General features: G+C 28.6%; 7 protein-coding genes and 1 non-coding gene across 8 annotated transcripts; 5 read left to right on the plus strand and 3 right to left on the minus strand.

Moving 5' to 3' along the window:
- On the minus strand, window positions 1–2,009 carry LOC142646402 (uncharacterized). The gene has a single exon (XM_075825239.1). The coding sequence runs from the start codon at window positions 2,002–2,004 to the stop codon at window positions 1–3; it is 2,004 nt and encodes a 667-aa protein (XP_075681354.1). The 5' UTR covers window positions 2,005–2,009.
- A 144-nt stretch (window positions 2,010–2,153) lies between these two features.
- On the minus strand, window positions 2,154–3,401 carry LOC113797996 (uncharacterized). Its single transcript, XM_027348472.2, has 2 exons — window positions 2,868–3,401; window positions 2,154–2,806 (listed from the first exon to the last, which is right to left on the minus strand). Exons 1-2 carry the CDS (start codon window positions 3,136–3,138, stop codon window positions 2,292–2,294), a joined length of 786 nt encoding a protein of 261 aa, XP_027204273.1. The 5' UTR covers window positions 3,139–3,401; the 3' UTR covers window positions 2,154–2,291.
- Window positions 3,402–3,617: 216 nt separating this feature from the next.
- On the plus strand, window positions 3,618–3,720 carry TRNAK-UUU (transfer RNA lysine (anticodon UUU)). The gene is made up of 2 exons: window positions 3,618–3,655; window positions 3,685–3,720. It is a non-coding gene; the product is annotated as a tRNA-Lys (tRNA).
- A 1,297-nt stretch (window positions 3,721–5,017) lies between these two features.
- Window positions 5,018–6,082, plus strand: LOC113797979 (motile sperm domain-containing protein 2-like). Its single transcript, XM_027348453.2, has one exon. The coding sequence runs from the start codon at window positions 5,170–5,172 to the stop codon at window positions 6,025–6,027; it is 858 nt and encodes a 285-aa protein (XP_027204254.2). The 5' UTR covers window positions 5,018–5,169; the 3' UTR covers window positions 6,028–6,082.
- On the minus strand, window positions 5,141–7,374 carry LOC113798042 (uncharacterized). The gene is made up of 3 exons (XM_027348521.2): window positions 6,991–7,374; window positions 6,654–6,919; window positions 5,141–6,593 (listed from the first exon to the last, which is right to left on the minus strand). The coding sequence occupies exons 1-3, from the start codon at window positions 7,213–7,215 to the stop codon at window positions 6,119–6,121; spliced, it is 966 nt and encodes a 321-aa protein (XP_027204322.2). The 5' UTR covers window positions 7,216–7,374; the 3' UTR covers window positions 5,141–6,118.
- A 74-nt stretch (window positions 7,375–7,448) lies between these two features.
- LOC113797958 (uncharacterized) lies at window positions 7,449–9,303 on the plus strand. The gene is given in 7 exon segments (XM_027348430.2): window positions 7,449–7,791; window positions 7,850–7,930; window positions 7,933–8,127; window positions 8,191–8,507; window positions 8,510–8,881; window positions 8,954–9,046; window positions 9,120–9,303. Coding segments are annotated over 7 exon segments (1,314 nt in total). The 5' UTR covers window positions 7,449–7,601; the 3' UTR covers window positions 9,186–9,303.
- Window positions 9,304–9,781: 478 nt separating this feature from the next.
- Window positions 9,782–11,450, plus strand: LOC113797769 (uncharacterized). Its single transcript, XM_027348209.2, has 5 exons — window positions 9,782–9,989; window positions 10,053–10,331; window positions 10,391–11,055; window positions 11,130–11,222; window positions 11,301–11,450. Exons 1-5 carry the CDS (start codon window positions 9,812–9,814, stop codon window positions 11,373–11,375), a joined length of 1,290 nt encoding a protein of 429 aa, XP_027204010.1. The 5' UTR covers window positions 9,782–9,811; the 3' UTR covers window positions 11,376–11,450.
- A 3,685-nt stretch (window positions 11,451–15,135) lies between these two features.
- LOC142646397 (actin-4-like) lies at window positions 15,136–16,467 on the plus strand. Its single transcript, XM_075825220.1, is given in 3 exon segments — window positions 15,136–15,893; window positions 15,895–16,282; window positions 16,285–16,467. Coding segments are annotated over 3 exon segments (1,092 nt in total). The 5' UTR covers window positions 15,136–15,248; the 3' UTR covers window positions 16,344–16,467.
- Window positions 16,468–17,619: the final 1,152 nt, after the last annotated feature.

Below are 17,619 nucleotides of genomic sequence, written 5' to 3' on the forward strand. Positions count from 1 at the left end.
TTATTTGTCTTTGGAAAATTCGGTTTTGTTTCTGTTAATCTGAATGATAGTTCGAGCAATCCTCGTGAATAATATTTTAAATAACTTGACTAATTCATCACGGCCAGATGCTTGTTGAATTGTATCACAATTTTTGAAAAGCAGATATATAAGATTCAATTCGGTTTGATTAAATTGATCTTTATTGTTCTTTTTAGATTCGATTAATAATCGTAAAGTATGAAGACGTAAATTATCACCATTAATGTGCTGAAGAGCAAATTTTTTTGCAAAATTTTGAACGGCATTTTGTTCAATAATAATTTGGAAATTTTCCTTCTGATTCAATTGTAACAATAACAAAATTAAATCTGGTTTTAGGGTCCATAGTGTTTGTTCATCTCTAAAGATGTGTGCAAAGATTTGTTTGACAATTATTCTCGAAGATGGAATATGATGAAAAAGTTTTGGGATAATAATTTTAAAAAAATATTGTGAATGTTGATAGGGCCATTCTCGTAATGATCGGAGAAACTCATCATAGAGATAATCGATATGTTCTGGCCAGAACAACTTCAATCTTAGTGACAAATATTCAACAAAATCAATATTTCGTATTGAACCATTAATGGAAGAATTATCATTATCTTCATCGTTATCATCATCATCATTGAATGAAGAAATTTGGACGCATGATAATAATTTTTTCATAGAGTTTGACAAATCATAATCATTTCGTAATAAATGATAAAAAATTCTTCCAAATTCTTTTAGGGTAATCGACTCGGAAATAATGCAAAATAAACGAAAAATCAAATGATTTGATTCACAAAATTTTGGAAATAATTGATTGATAAGATATGATTCAAACAATGATGGCAATGAAATACTTTTCAAAATTTGTATGGATAAAGATGCTGTTGAAAAAATGTAATCAATGTTTGTGTGCGACCAATTGATAATTGAAAAATTAATCATTTCATTCACATCTTGTCGGATGATAATTTCAATGATTGTGGATGACAATTTTCCTCGGTGATTTTCAACAATGAATTTGATTGTTTTGGCCCAATTAAAAGTCAGTAATGCAAGATGGTAGATAAAATTTGAATCTGATTGATTGACATTTGACAAAAGTTTTATCATATTTCCGATGTTTAGTGTAAGTAATGCCGGCGATTTTAATGATTCCATCAGAAAGGTCGATAATAACGTCATAAAAAATTCGGTCTTGAGATCCAACGATAATGGTTCAATATTATCATGAAATACGGACAATTCATCATTTTGATGCAACAGGTACCAAACATGAATGATAACAAGACAGCCTTGTACTAATACGGAATTTGTAAAGAAATATTGCTTCAACAATAACGATATTGATCTATAATATGCTCTTATTGTACATTCAAAATCCAAATCTAATTTTTGAATATTTTTACGCATCAAATTTAAAATTGAGCTAGCCAATTTGAATTCATTATCAAAATACAGAGAAAATTTGGTGAACAAATCAGTTGATGAAAAAGTATGATCTTCATGATGATAGAAATCAAGTTTTTCTCGATGTAAATGATGGAATCGAAAAATCGCTTCGATCAGTTTGGACAAAAAATTAAAATCAGTACTAATCAAATTATGGCTGAAAAGAATGCGAACATTTGCAAAAATACGATCAGCATTCGACGGCAAGTATTCGACATCAATAATGAATGATTCAACAAGACTAGTAAATATATCACATACATCTTCTTCGATCAATTTTTTCAAGAGAAATGATTGAACAGAACATTTTGGTTCGATATCTAACAAAAGGTAGAAAAATAACTTTAAAATTTTATCACGGCAATCGGGTTGAGTTTTCAATAGCTTGAAAACATTTTGGCAATGTTTGACTGAATAATTGGAATGTTTATCATTGGATTGCATAAATTCACGCCAATTAATTTCATCAGGCAAATCGTCAAAAATCGATGGATGATTGTGAATAATTAGGTTAAATAAGGTTTTGTATTTGGAATCCATTTTTTATTTCTTGAAATACATAAGATTCAATAAAATAAACAAATTTAAAAACACATGTAAGAAATACAAATACGGTATGTTGATCATTATTATTATCATCAGGATAGTTTCCATGATTCGTCCAACAGATGGTTCTTATAAAAATACGCTTGTTTGAAAGAATTTTTTATAAATAAAAAATTTTTTAGAGAACATAAAAAATAGAAAAAAATGTGATGCATTCATTTTTTCCAATACATAATTAGAAATACAATGATGAAATTAAGAAAAGAAATTGAACACAAAATTCATTTTGCATTCAATTCGATCACTTCGGCCACAATAGCTTCATATTCACGATCCCGTTCGGTTTTATGTTTTTCATACATATGAGCGCGTAATGTATCTCGACGGCTATAAAAATTTGGACAATATTTACAGCAAAATTGTTTAGCTTCATGTATGGTACGATGAAGTTTTAGGCCTTGTTTTTCCGAGAATCTTTTGTCACATTGATCGCATTTGAATGGCTTTTCGCCCGTATGTATACGAATATGCTTGTATACATTCTGAGATTGTGTGGAAGAATAGCTACAAAGTGGACATCGATATGGTTTCTCTCCCGTATGTATACGAATATGAAGTTTCAATGTTTTCTTTCGTTTAAACATATTACCACAATATTTACAGGCAAATGGTCTATCAGCAGTATGTGTACGACAATGACGTTTTAAATCATATAGTCTAACGAATGTAAATTTACATATTGGACATTTGAATTCTTCTTTACCATCTGCATTTAATGTTGGAACAATATCTAAATCTAAGGATTATTTTTAAAAAAGTAAAAAAATTATTGAATTTCAATATAAATTCGAACATACTTTTGCCCATAATATCAGTTGTATCATCATCATCATCATTTTTATTTGAATTGACAATGATTGGTTTTAGTTTTGATTTTAATGACAAACTTGTACCAGCTGTTGATGGCAGTGGTTGAACACATCTTTTAATTGGTGTTTTAACTTTCGATGATTGTTTCAATTTGTTGATAGTATCCAAGTCACCATAAATTCTGGTAGTATAAAGTGTATTACCATTACACATTATCAACTTAGAACATGATCTTATATCATCGATATTTTCATCCATATCCGTGATTTGCTATTTGTAAACAATAATCTTAATAAGTATGGTATAATTATTCAAATAATGTTTATCGATCATCAAGAATGATGAACAATTAATTCAAATTCATGTTCAATAAAAGTGCTTTGGATCAATATTGTTGGTCAATAGTATATACTTCTGATCTAATGAGCTCATCATCAATCATGAGCACGCACACGATGGTGTGAGAAACATCGAAGTCTCTAAATAATGAGCCTGGTTTATACCTGCTTAGTTGTCGTAAATTTCATGACAATTTTCTATAACTTGAAAACATATGTGATACAATCACAAAAAATATAACTCAGGAAAATGCATTTTTTCAACTGGATTAAACCATTTGGAAATTTGATGAGATTTCTGTTGTCTATCGGAATTTATTGATCTCGTGTTTTATTTATTCTTGGATGTTAAATCAGGCAATTTCTTTAAGAAGGTTTATTTCAGCCTAAGTGGGCGGCGCCGATGTATTTCAATTGGCTAGAATGTCCGGCTTTTAGTATGAGCAGTTGATTCAATCATACAGTAACCGGAAGGTTCTGGGTTCGAGTCCCAGCATCGGCGATGTCCAATTTTTTTGTTTTTTATCAATTTACTTTTTTTTTGTTGTTGTTGATATTATTACCACATACTATATTCATTTGGTGGTAATCAATTTAATTTATACAATATTTTAGACTAATCATCATTTAAATTGATCGAATTTTTTTTTCTTGATTCGATCAATGTCCAAAGTTTCTTTGATCACTTTTTTTTTACTCAACTCATTTCTTGTCATATTTTTTATCGAATAAAATAAAAATGATAAATAAAATGCTGGTGATTCAATAAATTTTTTTTTATCAGTCAAAATTAAAATTCTTTTAAACATAATTTCAACAGGGTACAAATATGTCCCAAATGATCATTAATGGATTATCATCAACATCACGATTAAATAGAATGATCATTCTATTCTATCAAAAACAAACAGATGATGATGATGAATCAAATTATTATGAAAAAAAAACAAAAAACATCCATTGATTAATAATCAATTCATTCATTCTGTTAATGTTTATCATGTGAATGAAATGATATCTTGTCATCATAATCATATGATATCAACAAATATCATCATTATAAATCGATTAATGTTTTGCATTGAATCCGAAAAAAAACCTTGTCAACTAAATTAAAACAAACATGGCAACAATTTTTGTTGTTGTTGTTAGTTATTTTTCAGTGTCAAAAGTCTATGGTTTGATTATGATGAAAACAACATTATGAACAAGGTGATAGATAGAATATGTTTGAATGTAAAATGGTAAAAAAAATTGTCTATCAAAATTTAGGCAAAATATCTTTATTTAGTAAATCATAATTATGGTTGACAAGTGCAAAAAATATACGTTTTTGAACATCAATATTTTTCTCATATCAGCATATATAACAGATCAATGATCAGATTTTTGGATTGATTTTTTTTACACCATCATATTGTGAAAAGAACAGATAAGCGCGCACACACACACACAAAGAAACCATTAGCATTTACCATTTGGCCCATTTTCGCTTTAAAAAAATATGGAATTCATAATTTAATTTTTTCGATTTTTTTTCGATTTCGATTTGCAGAGAATTTCCTAATTTGATTTATCGATCACGAGTTTTTTTTCGTTTTCGATCAATATTTGTTTATTTGTTATCAATCATTAAAAATGAATTCATTGCATTGATTCAAATTGATTATAATCAATTTTTTTTAATCGAAAACCAAATTTGTCATATTAAATAAGATAAATAATGTTGGTTGCGTTATCTTTGAAATCATATTTTGTATTGACTTTTCTAATCGTAATCGCAATATAAAAGATGAGTGGAAAACCCTTAATTCACTCATTAACTCCAATCCCTACATTTTCATTAATCATTTATTTCTACTTAGAAAAAAATTGTTTAATTTTCATTCATCATAATTATTTTTCATTTAATAAATTTTATAAAAGTGTTACAAACACATTATCATCACTAATGCCGATTGAAATGGAAAATTTACATGAAAAAATTGCCGAAGTTCGTTCACACATTCTTGATTTGTATAATGAGAATAAAGAATTATATGATGAAAATGATATAAAACGAATTTTACATGAAGATTATCTTATTGAACGTGATCTTTTAATTCGAAAATCGATAAAAGATACAAAAGAAATGTTACCAGCTGCTTTGCGATTTCGAAAAGAACTGAATGTATCGAAGTTGAAGGCCGTAGATTTTCCATTAGAATTTCATAAATTAGCTATCGTTTTTCATTCTGGTTCTGATAAAGAAGGCAATGGTCTCATATATCTCAGACTTAAACATTATCGACGCGTTAAAGAATTAGAACATCTATTTAAACAATTTCTACTTTACCATATTGATGAATTGGACAAAAAAACTCAACAAAAAGGTATGGCTATCGTGATGGATTTCCGTTCGACTGGACTCGTCAATGTGGATATGGAATTAATGTGGTTTCTACTAAGAGCATTAATTCAATATTTTCCATACGCTTTCAATCAGTGTTATCTTTATCAGCTATCATTTGTGTACCGATCGATTTGGAGCGCTATACAACGATTATTACCAGTTGAGCTGCTTCAGAAAATGAAAATGGTCAACGATAAAACTATATTCGATTATATTGATCCTCAAAATTTACCATTATTTATGGGTGGTAAATGTGCAAAAAACTTTTATCAGTTACCACAAAATTGTATAACGGCATCCGAAATGGGCTTTAGTGAAAAAGAATATCAAAATTATTTGAAGGTATATAAATATCAATTGGAAGAATGTGAAAGAGAATCTAAGCAATTAGCCCAAAACGAATTAAATTCATATTAATTAATTAATAATATTTTCCTATATTCAATAAATATCATGAATAATTTTATTTTGATTTCAATTTCGATTTTTGTTTCAATGAAATATTGTATCAAATGATTTGAGTTTGTATTGCACCATCTAACAATGGCTGAGCTGCTTCTGCTATTACTGTTGGTGTTGTTGGTGGTGTTGTTGGTGGTGTTATTGGTGGTGTTGTTGGTGGTACCGGTATGAATACTCGCCAACTTGGTCCTTGTAATTCTGACAAATCAGTATGTGGTGGTACTAATATTACTTCGAGATTTTTTGATGAATCTGTTTTCGTATTGCTAAACATAAATTGACGGAAATAATCAGGTTCTGGTTTTGGTTTTGGTTTTACATCTACAATGGATATCTTTCCTGAATCTATAAATTTATTTTCATTTGGTTTAATTTCTATGTTTTTAATTATGTTCTCATTGGCTGGTGTATTACTTGTTATATTTTCAATTGATGTACTATCTTTATTTGCTAGTTGCATTTTTTTGTTGATGATCTTATTATCTGATATTTTTGCTAAATTTTGATCGATCTTTGCTGATCTATGCGTAAATTATTCAAAATAGTAATTTTAATGATTACAAAGGAGTTATTCAACATACCGAGGTCTAAAAGCAAGAAAACAAATTACTATAATACCTAGAGCAATGAGAATAGCTATAGTTGTCGTTAATCCGGTATTTATTTTACTCGGTGTCCACCAACATGACCAACTACCGTAAGAAAATTTATTGCAACCATTTCGAAAACAATCAATAGTATTTTTTTTAGCTGATTGACTAAAATTTTGATTACATTTATTGGCCACTTCTGTTTCGCAATCAAGAGCCGACCATATGAAGCAACAGAATTTTTTTGTTTCGTAAAACTTTTTTAATAATTATGAAATATTTCTTCATTAACACTATATTAATAATGAAAAAAGTTACATTTTCTTACATAATCATTGATCATTATTTCCCATTCCTTTTTAGCCTTCATTTCACATTCTTCAAAATCCGAATAAATCAATTTCGGACATTTATAACGACCGTCAAGTCCATAGATAGGTTTATATTTGAAACGTATCGGTTCTTCATAATATTTTCCATTTAATATAATATCTCCCGAAGCATATTCATTTAAAATTAAAATTAACAATAATATTATTAAATACTCCATCATTCAGTGGTCGATAAATAAGATTCGAGTTTTTATATATGAGAAAAATATTCGATTTCAACAATAGTTTAATCATCCTTATGAAAGTCTTGAACAATAGGTGATTTTTTTAAAACGTGATTGATTTAAAATATTGATCATTCTATTTTTGTTGAACATTCCACTTCTTTTGGAAAGAATCATGCATTTTTTTGCTTAAATCAATAATGTAAAAGTCACATTGCTCGACTTGAATCCCGGGATTTTTTTTTTTTTTTTTTTTTTTTGTTCATAACAACGGAATTTTTTTGTTGCAAAGAAAATGAGTTTAGTGTGTTTTCAAAAGTATTCTTGAAGTTTCTTTCGCAAACAAATAGAATTATTTTCTTCAAAATTCAATTTCCTTCAAAATGACCGATAAAAAGAATACATTAAGATTCTATTGGATTGGCCGATTTCGTTATAAATTTTCTCATCATCTAATCAACTTTTATGAACGTAATGTTCCGAAAAGTCAAATGACAGCGTTATCGAAAAAAGCAAATGACAAATATAATGAGATAAAAGTCGATTGGAACATGCGATATTCATTTGGTCTAGGTATGTTTAACTATTAAACTATGATTAATCTTTCATTGTTTTAACAAAATCTTGAAAGATGAATATTTTGCTTTAGCCTTATGTATAACACTCGGATTACGTGGTTTGTACGCCTTAACAGATCGTTCGTATTGGCATGATACAAAAAGCAAATGTATTTTGGCAGTTTCTTTGGCGTATACAATGCTCATCCATTTCATATAGAAACTTTATGTCTTGTTTGGGCTTTAAATTGTCTCAACGTTCAATTATTCCCATTATTCTGTCGATTGAAACATTTTAAATGGCTTAACATTATTATGATGCTTGACGAACAAATTCCATTGAAAAACATGGGTAAGAAAAAAGAATGAAATTTTTTCACCTTCAATTTGATTTTATTGATTGATTGATTTGTAGGTCTTAAATCCGAAGAATTAAAGGAGATAAAATTCAAAGCATCACTTATGTCTTATTTCATCCGTAACACTATCATTTGGTTATCAACTATTTGCTATCTCATTTTGACATATAAATTTTTTAATGCTTATTCGTTAATTGATTTCCTAATTTTTGGCATTCCATGGAGCATTTTTTATGCAATCACAACAGCATTGATAACATCATCAATTTACTATACAAATTTCTATGTATTTCTCATTTCCGATATAATGCGTGTAAAATTCATACGCTTTGAAAAAATGATAGATTTATTATCGGATTTTTCAACAAAAATGATTTATTACTTCGTAATCCAAAGTTCCTTAAAGTAATGCTCGATCGAAAGATGTATCAATCATATCATTATTTAAATGGTTTAATGATGGAATATGATATTTATAATAATACATGGAAATGGTTGGCTACATTTGCCTTATTATGGCGTTTCATTATAATCAATTTCGTTTCATTTCTTGCCATTTTTTATGATATGCCACCTACATTTCAACTGATGTATCGATCAATATTTATGAGTGAAAATTTTGCATTTTTACTATTCTTACTCAAAGTTGTTCTCATTCACATAAATATGATTGATTCTAGTAAACGTTTACGGCAATTTCTATATCAAATAAAAAGTAATCCGCTTACGTTATCGATGCAAATGAAGGTTTGTCTTAATTAGAAGAAAAAAAATTTAAATCAATGATTTAATCAATTCTTTACTTTGATCGCTGAATAGACATTGGAATATATAACATTTCTGCAAGAACCTAGACAATTTGGTCAAACCATTGTTAGCGGACATCTTATACAATTGAAACATGTGTTTCTTGTAAGTTTTTCTTGATTTGAAAATAGTGTTCTAATTAATATGATTTTGTTTTTCTCATCAAAAACAATTCCAGATAATCAAAGAATTTTCAAGCTACTTCCTTCTTTTGGCAAGCATTTCATTTCGACTTCTTAAATGAAAAACATTCCTGTTATTTTTTTTTATTAATTCATCAATAAACTCATTATTTTCAAGATTGTTTGTTTCATTCGTCTTTATTGTTAAATAAACCCGTTATTAAATAAACTGCATTTGAAAAACAACCTGTGTATCGATTAATTTTGACTTTTTCCTTAAATAATTATGAAGTAATTTTCAATAATAATTTTCGCAAAATACCCGACAATTTATGATTATGATGATGGCATTATGATGAAGATTTTTAGTTTTCTTTGCACAATAACCTACTATTACTAGCGAGAATCATGAGTGTAATGTCTGACTTGGAAACAAGGTTTCAAAACTGTTAAATGAAATGAAAAGTTTTTCCGATCGATAGAAGATTATCAATTTTTGTTTAAAATAGTGAAAAGCTTGATTTTTTTCATTTAAAGGGAAGGAGAAAATGATTGATCGGTGTTTTTGGTGCATGACTTTTTAGTTATGATTTCAAGTTTAGGAAAAGTAATCGGAAATTATTCAACAAACGGTTTATTTGAAAAGTTCAAATGATCATTCAAAGAACAAATATAATTTAAAAGTATATTAGAAAAATTTAATCGTTCATTTGTTTTTGAAAATAATTTTCATGTGTATGCATTCAGAATGTTGAGATGGAAAAATATACGATTCTATTGGTTCGGTCCATTTCGTTATAAATTTTCCGAACATCTTATTAATCATTATCAAAAAAATGTTCCTAGATATTTGATGAAATCAAGTACAAGTACAGGTGATTATAATAAAATTGATCAAAATCATAAGCGATATATGTTTGGATTAGGTAAGGCAAAATTGATAGGAATTATTAATAAATTTTTTCTTTTTTAATCACTAATTTTGATAGATGAATTACTTGCATTGACACTTTGTTTGATACTTGGAATACGAGGAATTTATGCTTTAAAAGATCAAACTTATTGGAACGATCATAAACGACAAATGTATTTTGGAAGTTTTTTTCGTTTATCGAATGCTCATCCATTTCATATCGAAATATTATGCGTTGTTTGGGCATTGAATTGTATCAACATTCAAATGACTTCGCTGTTTTTTCGTCTAAAACATTTACAATGGTTAAATTTGGTGATAGGACTTGAAGAGAAAATTCCACCCGAAAGCATTGGTATTGATTTAAAAATTATGAAATTTATAAATGATAAGTAGATTTTTTTTGAATAATAGGTCTAACAGCGACAGAATTTAATGGACTTAAAAAAAGATCTATGATAATGTCATTTTTTATTCGAAATACAATCATCTGGTTAACATCGATAGCCTATTTATTTATAACATGGAAATTTTTAACTAATTATTCTTTGTATGATTTTCTTATTTATGGCATTATATGGGGAATATTCTATGCATTTACAACTACATTAATAACATCAGCAATCTATTATACTAATTTCTACATCTTTATCATAGCCGATTTTATTCGAATCAAATTTGCTCGTTTTCAAAACATGCTAAGCAAATTGGAACAAATTAGACAAAGCAATAACGGTAAATTTGCATTAGAAATTCCTTCATTGCAAGCATTTCGCTATTTGAATCGTACGATGTCTGAATATGAATCATTCAATCAATCATGGAAATGGATCATTTCATTTGTATTGTTATGGCGATTTATCATTATAAATATAGTTACATTTGTGGCTATCTTCTACGAGATGTCACCACAATTTAAACTAATTTATCGTTCGGTATTTTTTAGCGAAAATTTTTCTTTTCTATCGATTATGATTCAATGCAGTTATATTCATCTAATGATGAATCAAACTGGTAAACGTTTACGTCAAGTTCTAATCAAACATCGAAACCTGCAATCGATTCGATTCCGGTTTAAGGTTAGTTTTGATATGACATTTGTTTGAATGGTAAAATATATTTTGAAAAATAAATTATTCTTTACTTTGAATAGTCAATAAGATATGTAAAACTACTTGTAGAACCATATCGATTTGGACAACAAACTATATTAGGAAATGTGATTGAATTGAAACATATGTTCATTGTATGTATTGTATTTCCAATAATGATACAAGAATTTTTATTTTTAATTTTTTTGTATGAACTACATTCAATTATTTAGCTAATTCGCGAATTTTCCACGTATTTCATATTGATGGCTAGTATCTCTTTTCGATTTCAGTTAATTTCATTTTAATAATGATCACGAGAAATTTTTAAACTTTCAAAATTGGTAAACCATGGCAAAGAGGAATAAAAGTTTGAATTCAAATTTTTATTCCTAATATTTTATTCCAAATACACAATATAAAGAAAAATCGAAAACAAATAAAAAAATATAAATTTTTGTTCTTTTCCATATAATGTTGTGCCTTTGAAATCGATTCTGAATGGGAGAAATAAAATAAAATTCCTTTTAAAATGATTCAGATGAATGATCCTGTCATTAAAAAAAACTAAATATTATTTATCACCCAATTTAAACATTTGTTTGATAAAGTTGAATCGATCATTTCGATTTTTAAACAAAACCGAAGGGATATTATTGTCATTTTAGTTTTGGAAAAGAAACAAACATAACGATAGAAAGAAACTTATTACAAACCCGGAGACTTCATAATTATCGATTTAAATGACTACTTCAAGTTAGTTAGAAAAATGGTTTAATGATTACTCAAAATTGTTTTTGAAAATCATATTCGGTTCGCATGTTTTTTCGCTTTCAAAAAGCCTAAAATTTTTTTAAATTTTAACAATACGAAAATTGACGAATATACTTGTACTAAATGTTTCGAAATTAAATGAATAAAAACACTAATCATTTAAAATTATGAATTCTAGTATTAAATCTGATTCATTTTCACCTAAAAACTTTCTACAATTGATTTATAATAATCATCATCGTAATGATAGTGTTGGTTATGAAAAACGATCAATATTTCATTTCTTTTGGTTAGGTCGTTATCGTTATAAGTTTACTGAACATCTTTTGAATCATTATCAACGTTATGTACCTAAACCGATGATGACCTTTTTGTTTGATAGGAAAAAATTTCATTATCGAAATTTTAGAATCGATTGGAAAAAACGTTATTCATTTACATTGGGTAAGTATTGTTATATCAAATGCGTTTAATTGATTAATATTGTGAAATGAAAAACGAAAAAAGATGAATATTTAGCACTGGCTTTGTGTATTGTATTGGCCGTTCGTGGATCATATGCTGTAATTGATCGAACTTATTGGACAGATAAAAAAAGGCAAATTTATTTTGGTAGTTTTTTTGGAGTTTTCGGTGCGAATCCATTCCACGTAGAAATGTTATGTATAGTTTGGGCATTGAATTGTATCAACATTCAAATAACTTCATTGTTTCTACGTTTAAAACATTTAAAATGGCTAAATATTTTAATGACACTTGAGGATCGTATTTCTCCGAAATATATTGGCATTAAACCGGATGAATGGAAAGCCTTGAAAATAAAGGCAAATCTGATGTCTCATTTTAATCGTAATACATGTATTTGGATATCATCAATCGGTGGTTTATTTATTGGTTGGCAATTCTTTAATAAATATTCATTATATGATTTTATTGTTTTCGGATTGATTTGGACAATATTTTATGCCATAACAACATTATTAGTGACAACAACCATTTATTATACAAATTTTTACATATTTTTAATTGCCGATTTAATGCGTATTAAATTTGAACGTTTTGAAAGAATGATCAATTTATTAAGAGAATTATTAACGAATAATAATCGAAAATCATCAAAAAATTCATTAACTCATATTTTATTGGAAAAAAATATGATCATATCATTTCGTTATCTAAATTTTCTAATGAAAGAATATGATGCATATAATCAAACATGGAAATGGTTGATTACATTTGCATTATTTTGGCGTTTTGTTATTATTAATTTTGTTGCATATATTGCCATTTTTTATGAAGTACCACCAACATTTGAACTTGCATATCAATCAATTTTTCTTGGGGAAAATCTTTCATTATTTGCAATTCTTTTCCAAGTGGGTATCATTCATGTTGGTATGCATAAATCCGGTAATCGTTTAAGACAAATTGATTATTCTTCTCGAAGATTTCAATCATTATCATTTAAATTGAAAGTAAATAACAAATCTATTTTATTTTTTTAAATGTAAATCGTTTTTCATTCAATAATGAAATGAAATTATTTAGTCATGTAGATATGTTGAATTTTTGGTCGATCCATTTCGATTTGGTCAATTTACAATTACCGGACAATTAATTCAATTGAAACATATATTCATCGTAAGTTTACTGACGACTAACAATAATAAAAACAAAACAGCAATTAATTATCATTGAAAATTTAACTAATTAACTAATTAATCTATTATAAATAAATAGCTTGTACGTGAATTTACTGTCTACTTTTTCCTTTTGGCTGGATTTTCATTACGTATGGGACTTTTCACAATTAATCATCAACAATAGAAATTCAATTAAAATAAAAAATATCCAATTCAAATTGTTGTTGTTTGTATCGATATTTTTTCGCAATAGTGTTCAGATATGTAAAAGACATTCATAAATATGAAATTATTAATGAGATTGAATTGATTTTTTGTTTCCATTTTTTTTGATCATGCGATTCAATTCTTTAACAGAACAACAAATCTCGATATGAATGTACCTATGTAATAATTATCATAAGTCACGAAAACTGCCCCACCGTTTAATTAAATGTAAAAAAATAAGTTTATTATTGAATTCTTCCCATTTGCAAAATATGATGAAATAATTGTTTTACTTTGTTCTAATGAAATTTGAGATTTTGAAATTTTCACCCAAATAAAATCGTTTTTTTTTCGTTTGTTTCTCAAAAAATGGATTTTGTTGTTTTTATCATACACATCAATATTTTCTACCATAACTATTGTATATTCCATACCTTGTATAGTGTGAATACATCAATGAATTTATTTACAAACGAAACAAACAAAAAATTCTTAAACATGGTTGCTTATGATTGTTTTGTTTTCTTACTTTCTTGCATTCTTATTCAATTTCATTGAAACAAAATATTTGTTTTTGTTTCTTTTTGCCTTCATTGTTTGAATAAATTTTAATAATTTACTTAATTTAGTCTGAATTATATTGGTTAAGAGCAAAGAAACAAACAAACAGAAAAAAATCACATTTTGAAGATGAAATTTTTCAAATTTACCCCAATATAATAAATGTTTTTTCTTTTTTGAAGGTTTTTTTTGACTTTTGCTGCACATATTTTTTTTTTTTTTTTGCTTCACATAATAATGATATCATCCATACACATACACACAATTGAATACAGAATTCTTTTCATAGTTAAATTTAGATCATCATCATCATCATCATACAGTTAAATAATTGATTACCATTGAATGGATTTCTGGTGGATGGTTTCGTTATTATTTCGAACGACAAGGAAAAAAATACTTGTTGCTGATATGATAGAAAAAATTCTTTTCTATTCATTGAATTATGAATATTGCATGAAGAGGATAAAGAAAAAAAAATTCAAGAATAGCAACATAACCATTCACACATTTTAGAATTGTTGCAAAAAAAAACACACACAGAAAATTCGAAAAATGGCTTTGATGAACATTTATGGTAATGGCCAACATTTTTTTTGTAGTCGTCACAGCCACCAACACAAATGTTTCATTTCGTTATTTGGTTAAACATCATAAGAATATAAGAATTAAGGAGGTCGCCCTGTTATTCATACATAGAATATTCTATTCATTCAATGATTCGGGCGTTTTCGTTGTTGTTGATGCTGTTAAACATGATGATAGACAAGGCGATGGGTGTGTGTTTTATATATTTTTTTTAGAGCATAACAATCATCATTCAAATAATTTGAATAGAATTCTAATGAAATGTATGAAATCAAAAGAATTAAATACTAGTGCTCATCATTCGTTCCTGATCATAATCGTTTGATTTGTTAGTGACGGCAGACCATTTCTGTTTATTGAATTTGTTGTTTTAAAGAAAAAAGTTCCAGTAAAATTTCCTGAAACAAAATGTGTGACGACGAAGTAACAGCATTGGTTGTTGACAATGGTTCCGGTATGTGCAAAGCCGGTTTCGCCGGTGATGATGCCCCACGAGCCGTATTTCCATCAATTGTCGGTCGACCAAGACATCAAGGTGTCATGGTTGGTATGGGCAACAAAGATTCATACGTTGGTGATGAAGCCCAATCAAAAAGAGGTATCCTTACCTTGAAATATCCAATTGAACACGGTATCGTAACCAACTGGGATGATATGGAAAAGATCTGGCATCATACCTTCTACAATGAATTGCGTATTGCCCCAGAAGAAAGCCCAGTCTTGTTGACTGAAGCTCCATTGAATCCAAAAGCCAACAGAGAAAAGATGACCCAAATCATGTTCGAGACATTCAACAGCCCAGCCGTTTACATCGCCATCCAAGCTGTCTTGTCATTGTACGCTTCAGGTCGTACCACCGGTATCGTCTTGGATTCCGGTGATGGTGTTACCCACACCGTCCCAATCTATGAAGGTTATGCTCTCCCACACGCTATCCTTCGTTTGGATATGGCCGGTCGAGACTTGACTGATTACTTGATGAAAATCTTGACTGAACGTGGTTATTCATTCGTCACCACAGCTGAACGAGAAATTGTCCGTGACATCAAGGAGAAAACTCTGCTACGTCGCCTTGGACTTCGATAACGAAATGGCCACTGCCGCCACATCCTCGGCTTTGGAAAAATCATACGAATTGCCTGATGGTCAAGTCATCTCCATCGGTTCGGAACGTTTCCGTGCTCCAGAAGCTCTCTTCCAACCATCGTTCTTGGGTATGGAAGCTGTCGGTATCCATGAAACCTCGTACAACTCAATCATGAAGTGCGATATTGATATCCGTAAAGATTTGTTCGCCAATACTGTCTTGTCCGGTGGTACAACCATGTACCCAGGTATTGCTGATCGTATGCAAAAGGAAATCACTGCCTTGGCCCCAGCCACCATCAAAATCAAGATCATCGCTCCACCAGAACGAAAATACTCAGTCTGGATTGGTGGTTCCATCTTGGCCTCATTGTCCACTTTCCAACAGATGTGGATCTCCAAACAGGAATACGATGAAGCAGGCCCAGCCATTGTCCACAGAAAATGTTTCTAATTTTTTTGTACTGTCTATCCGAATATCGATTATATTTATTTATTATTAATATGACAATAATTATTACAATCAAACATCCAAAATCAATCACAGTCTGTCTTTTATCTATGTCATAAATTTGATTTGCCTTAATGCATAAACATGTAAACGATCGATGCAATTATATCTCTGGATACTGATAAATAAAACCAAGCCGAATATCAAAAAAAAATCTTTTTATCATTTCTCTTTTTGTTTTCATTTTATTGAAAAGAATATGAGATTCTGTTAGGGTAGTTTTATAAGTGTCGCCATCTTTTCGAAAATTTTTTCTATAAAAAATATTTAATTTCAAATTTATTTTTATCTGAAAATAATTCTTTGTGGATATTGGTCATTTTCAAAAAATTCAACACTAATTAATGAGTTTTTCATTATTTCATGAATGAAAAAACAGGTGAAATCTTCTGTTTTACTTTGTACATCTTTTTCATTAAGACCAATATAGAATTCAAGAATGTTTAGTAAGATTTTTTAAAATGTCTATCATGTGTGTGAAAGAATTCAATTAAGAATTAGTTGAAAAGAGTTTTTCTATAGCATTTCAACCAATCACTCGGTTATATATAAATATGATGATCGTTTGATGCACAAGATATTGTTGCTGGTTAAGATTGGTTTCTTATTTTTTATTGCTTCGAAAATCAAGATTCCATCACAACAACAACAAATTCATCATAAATAATTGTAGAAGAGAGAAAAAAATTTAAATAAATGGTAGTATATGGTAAGCCTTGAACATAAATGGTAGGAAAATTTGATTCACATTTCATTCGAATGGAAAAACAACAACAGCATTGAATCTTTTGCCAGGCTCAACAGTTTGAACCAGATTCCGATTTTACGCCAAACAATATTATGATTATCTTTAGATTTTTTTTGAAAATTCTACTTGATCATCATGAGAAACAGCATCGATGATGATGTTGTTGAATACACATTAACTAATATCAATGAGTAGTAGTGGTTAATGATTGTCGAATGGACAAAATTGGCATCGAAAAACAAATTTAAAAAATTGAAAATTTCCCTCATTTTTTTTCTTCAATTTATTACATCTGAATAAAACAAACCAAGGAAGTTGTATGACTAAACACAGTATTCAACCGTTCAGTTCGTTGCTTTGACTAAATGACATGAATTCTAAGCAAACCAAATCCATACACAGTTTGATTCTAGACATTCATTCTATTGAAATTC

Source organism: Dermatophagoides pteronyssinus, unplaced genomic scaffold (genome assembly GCF_027571235.1).
Source record: "Dermatophagoides pteronyssinus isolate colony J.1.1.1.1 unplaced genomic scaffold, Derpt_VIB-CSIC_2022.12 sq0003, whole genome shotgun sequence".
Lineage (NCBI taxonomy): Eukaryota > Metazoa > Arthropoda > Arachnida > Sarcoptiformes > Pyroglyphidae > Dermatophagoides > Dermatophagoides pteronyssinus.

Excerpts from the sequence above, each read along its gene's own strand:
- LOC113797979 (XM_027348453.2), top strand. The coding sequence starts at position 5,170 with ATGCCGATTGAAATGGAAAATTTACATGAAAAAATTGCCGAAGTTCGT.
- LOC142646402 (XM_075825239.1), bottom strand. The coding sequence starts at position 2,004 with ATGGATTCCAAATACAAAACCTTATTTAACCTAATTATTCACAATCAT.
- LOC113798042 (XM_027348521.2), bottom strand. The coding sequence starts at position 7,215 with ATGATGGAGTATTTAATAATATTATTGTTAATTTTAATTTTAAATGAA. Across the intron at positions 6,920-6,990 it reads AAATAATGATCAATGATTAT|TTTTACGAAACAAAAAAATT; the intron begins GTAAGAAAATGT and ends TTATTAAAAAAG. Across the intron at positions 6,594-6,653 it reads TTTCTTGCTTTTAGACCTCG|ATCAGCAAAGATCGATCAAA; the intron begins GTATGTTGAATA and ends ATTTACGCATAG.
- LOC113797769 (XM_027348209.2), top strand. The coding sequence starts at position 9,812 with ATGTTGAGATGGAAAAATATACGATTCTATTGGTTCGGTCCATTTCGT. Across the intron at positions 10,332-10,390 it reads AATTCCACCCGAAAGCATTG|GTCTAACAGCGACAGAATTT; the intron begins GTATTGATTTAA and ends TTTGAATAATAG. Across the intron at positions 11,056-11,129 it reads CGATTCGATTCCGGTTTAAG|TCAATAAGATATGTAAAACT; the intron begins GTTAGTTTTGAT and ends TACTTTGAATAG.
- LOC113797996 (XM_027348472.2), bottom strand. The coding sequence starts at position 3,138 with ATGGATGAAAATATCGATGATATAAGATCATGTTCTAAGTTGATAATG. Across the intron at positions 2,807-2,867 it reads AACTGATATTATGGGCAAAA|ATTTAGATATTGTTCCAACA; the intron begins GTATGTTCGAAT and ends AATAATCCTTAG.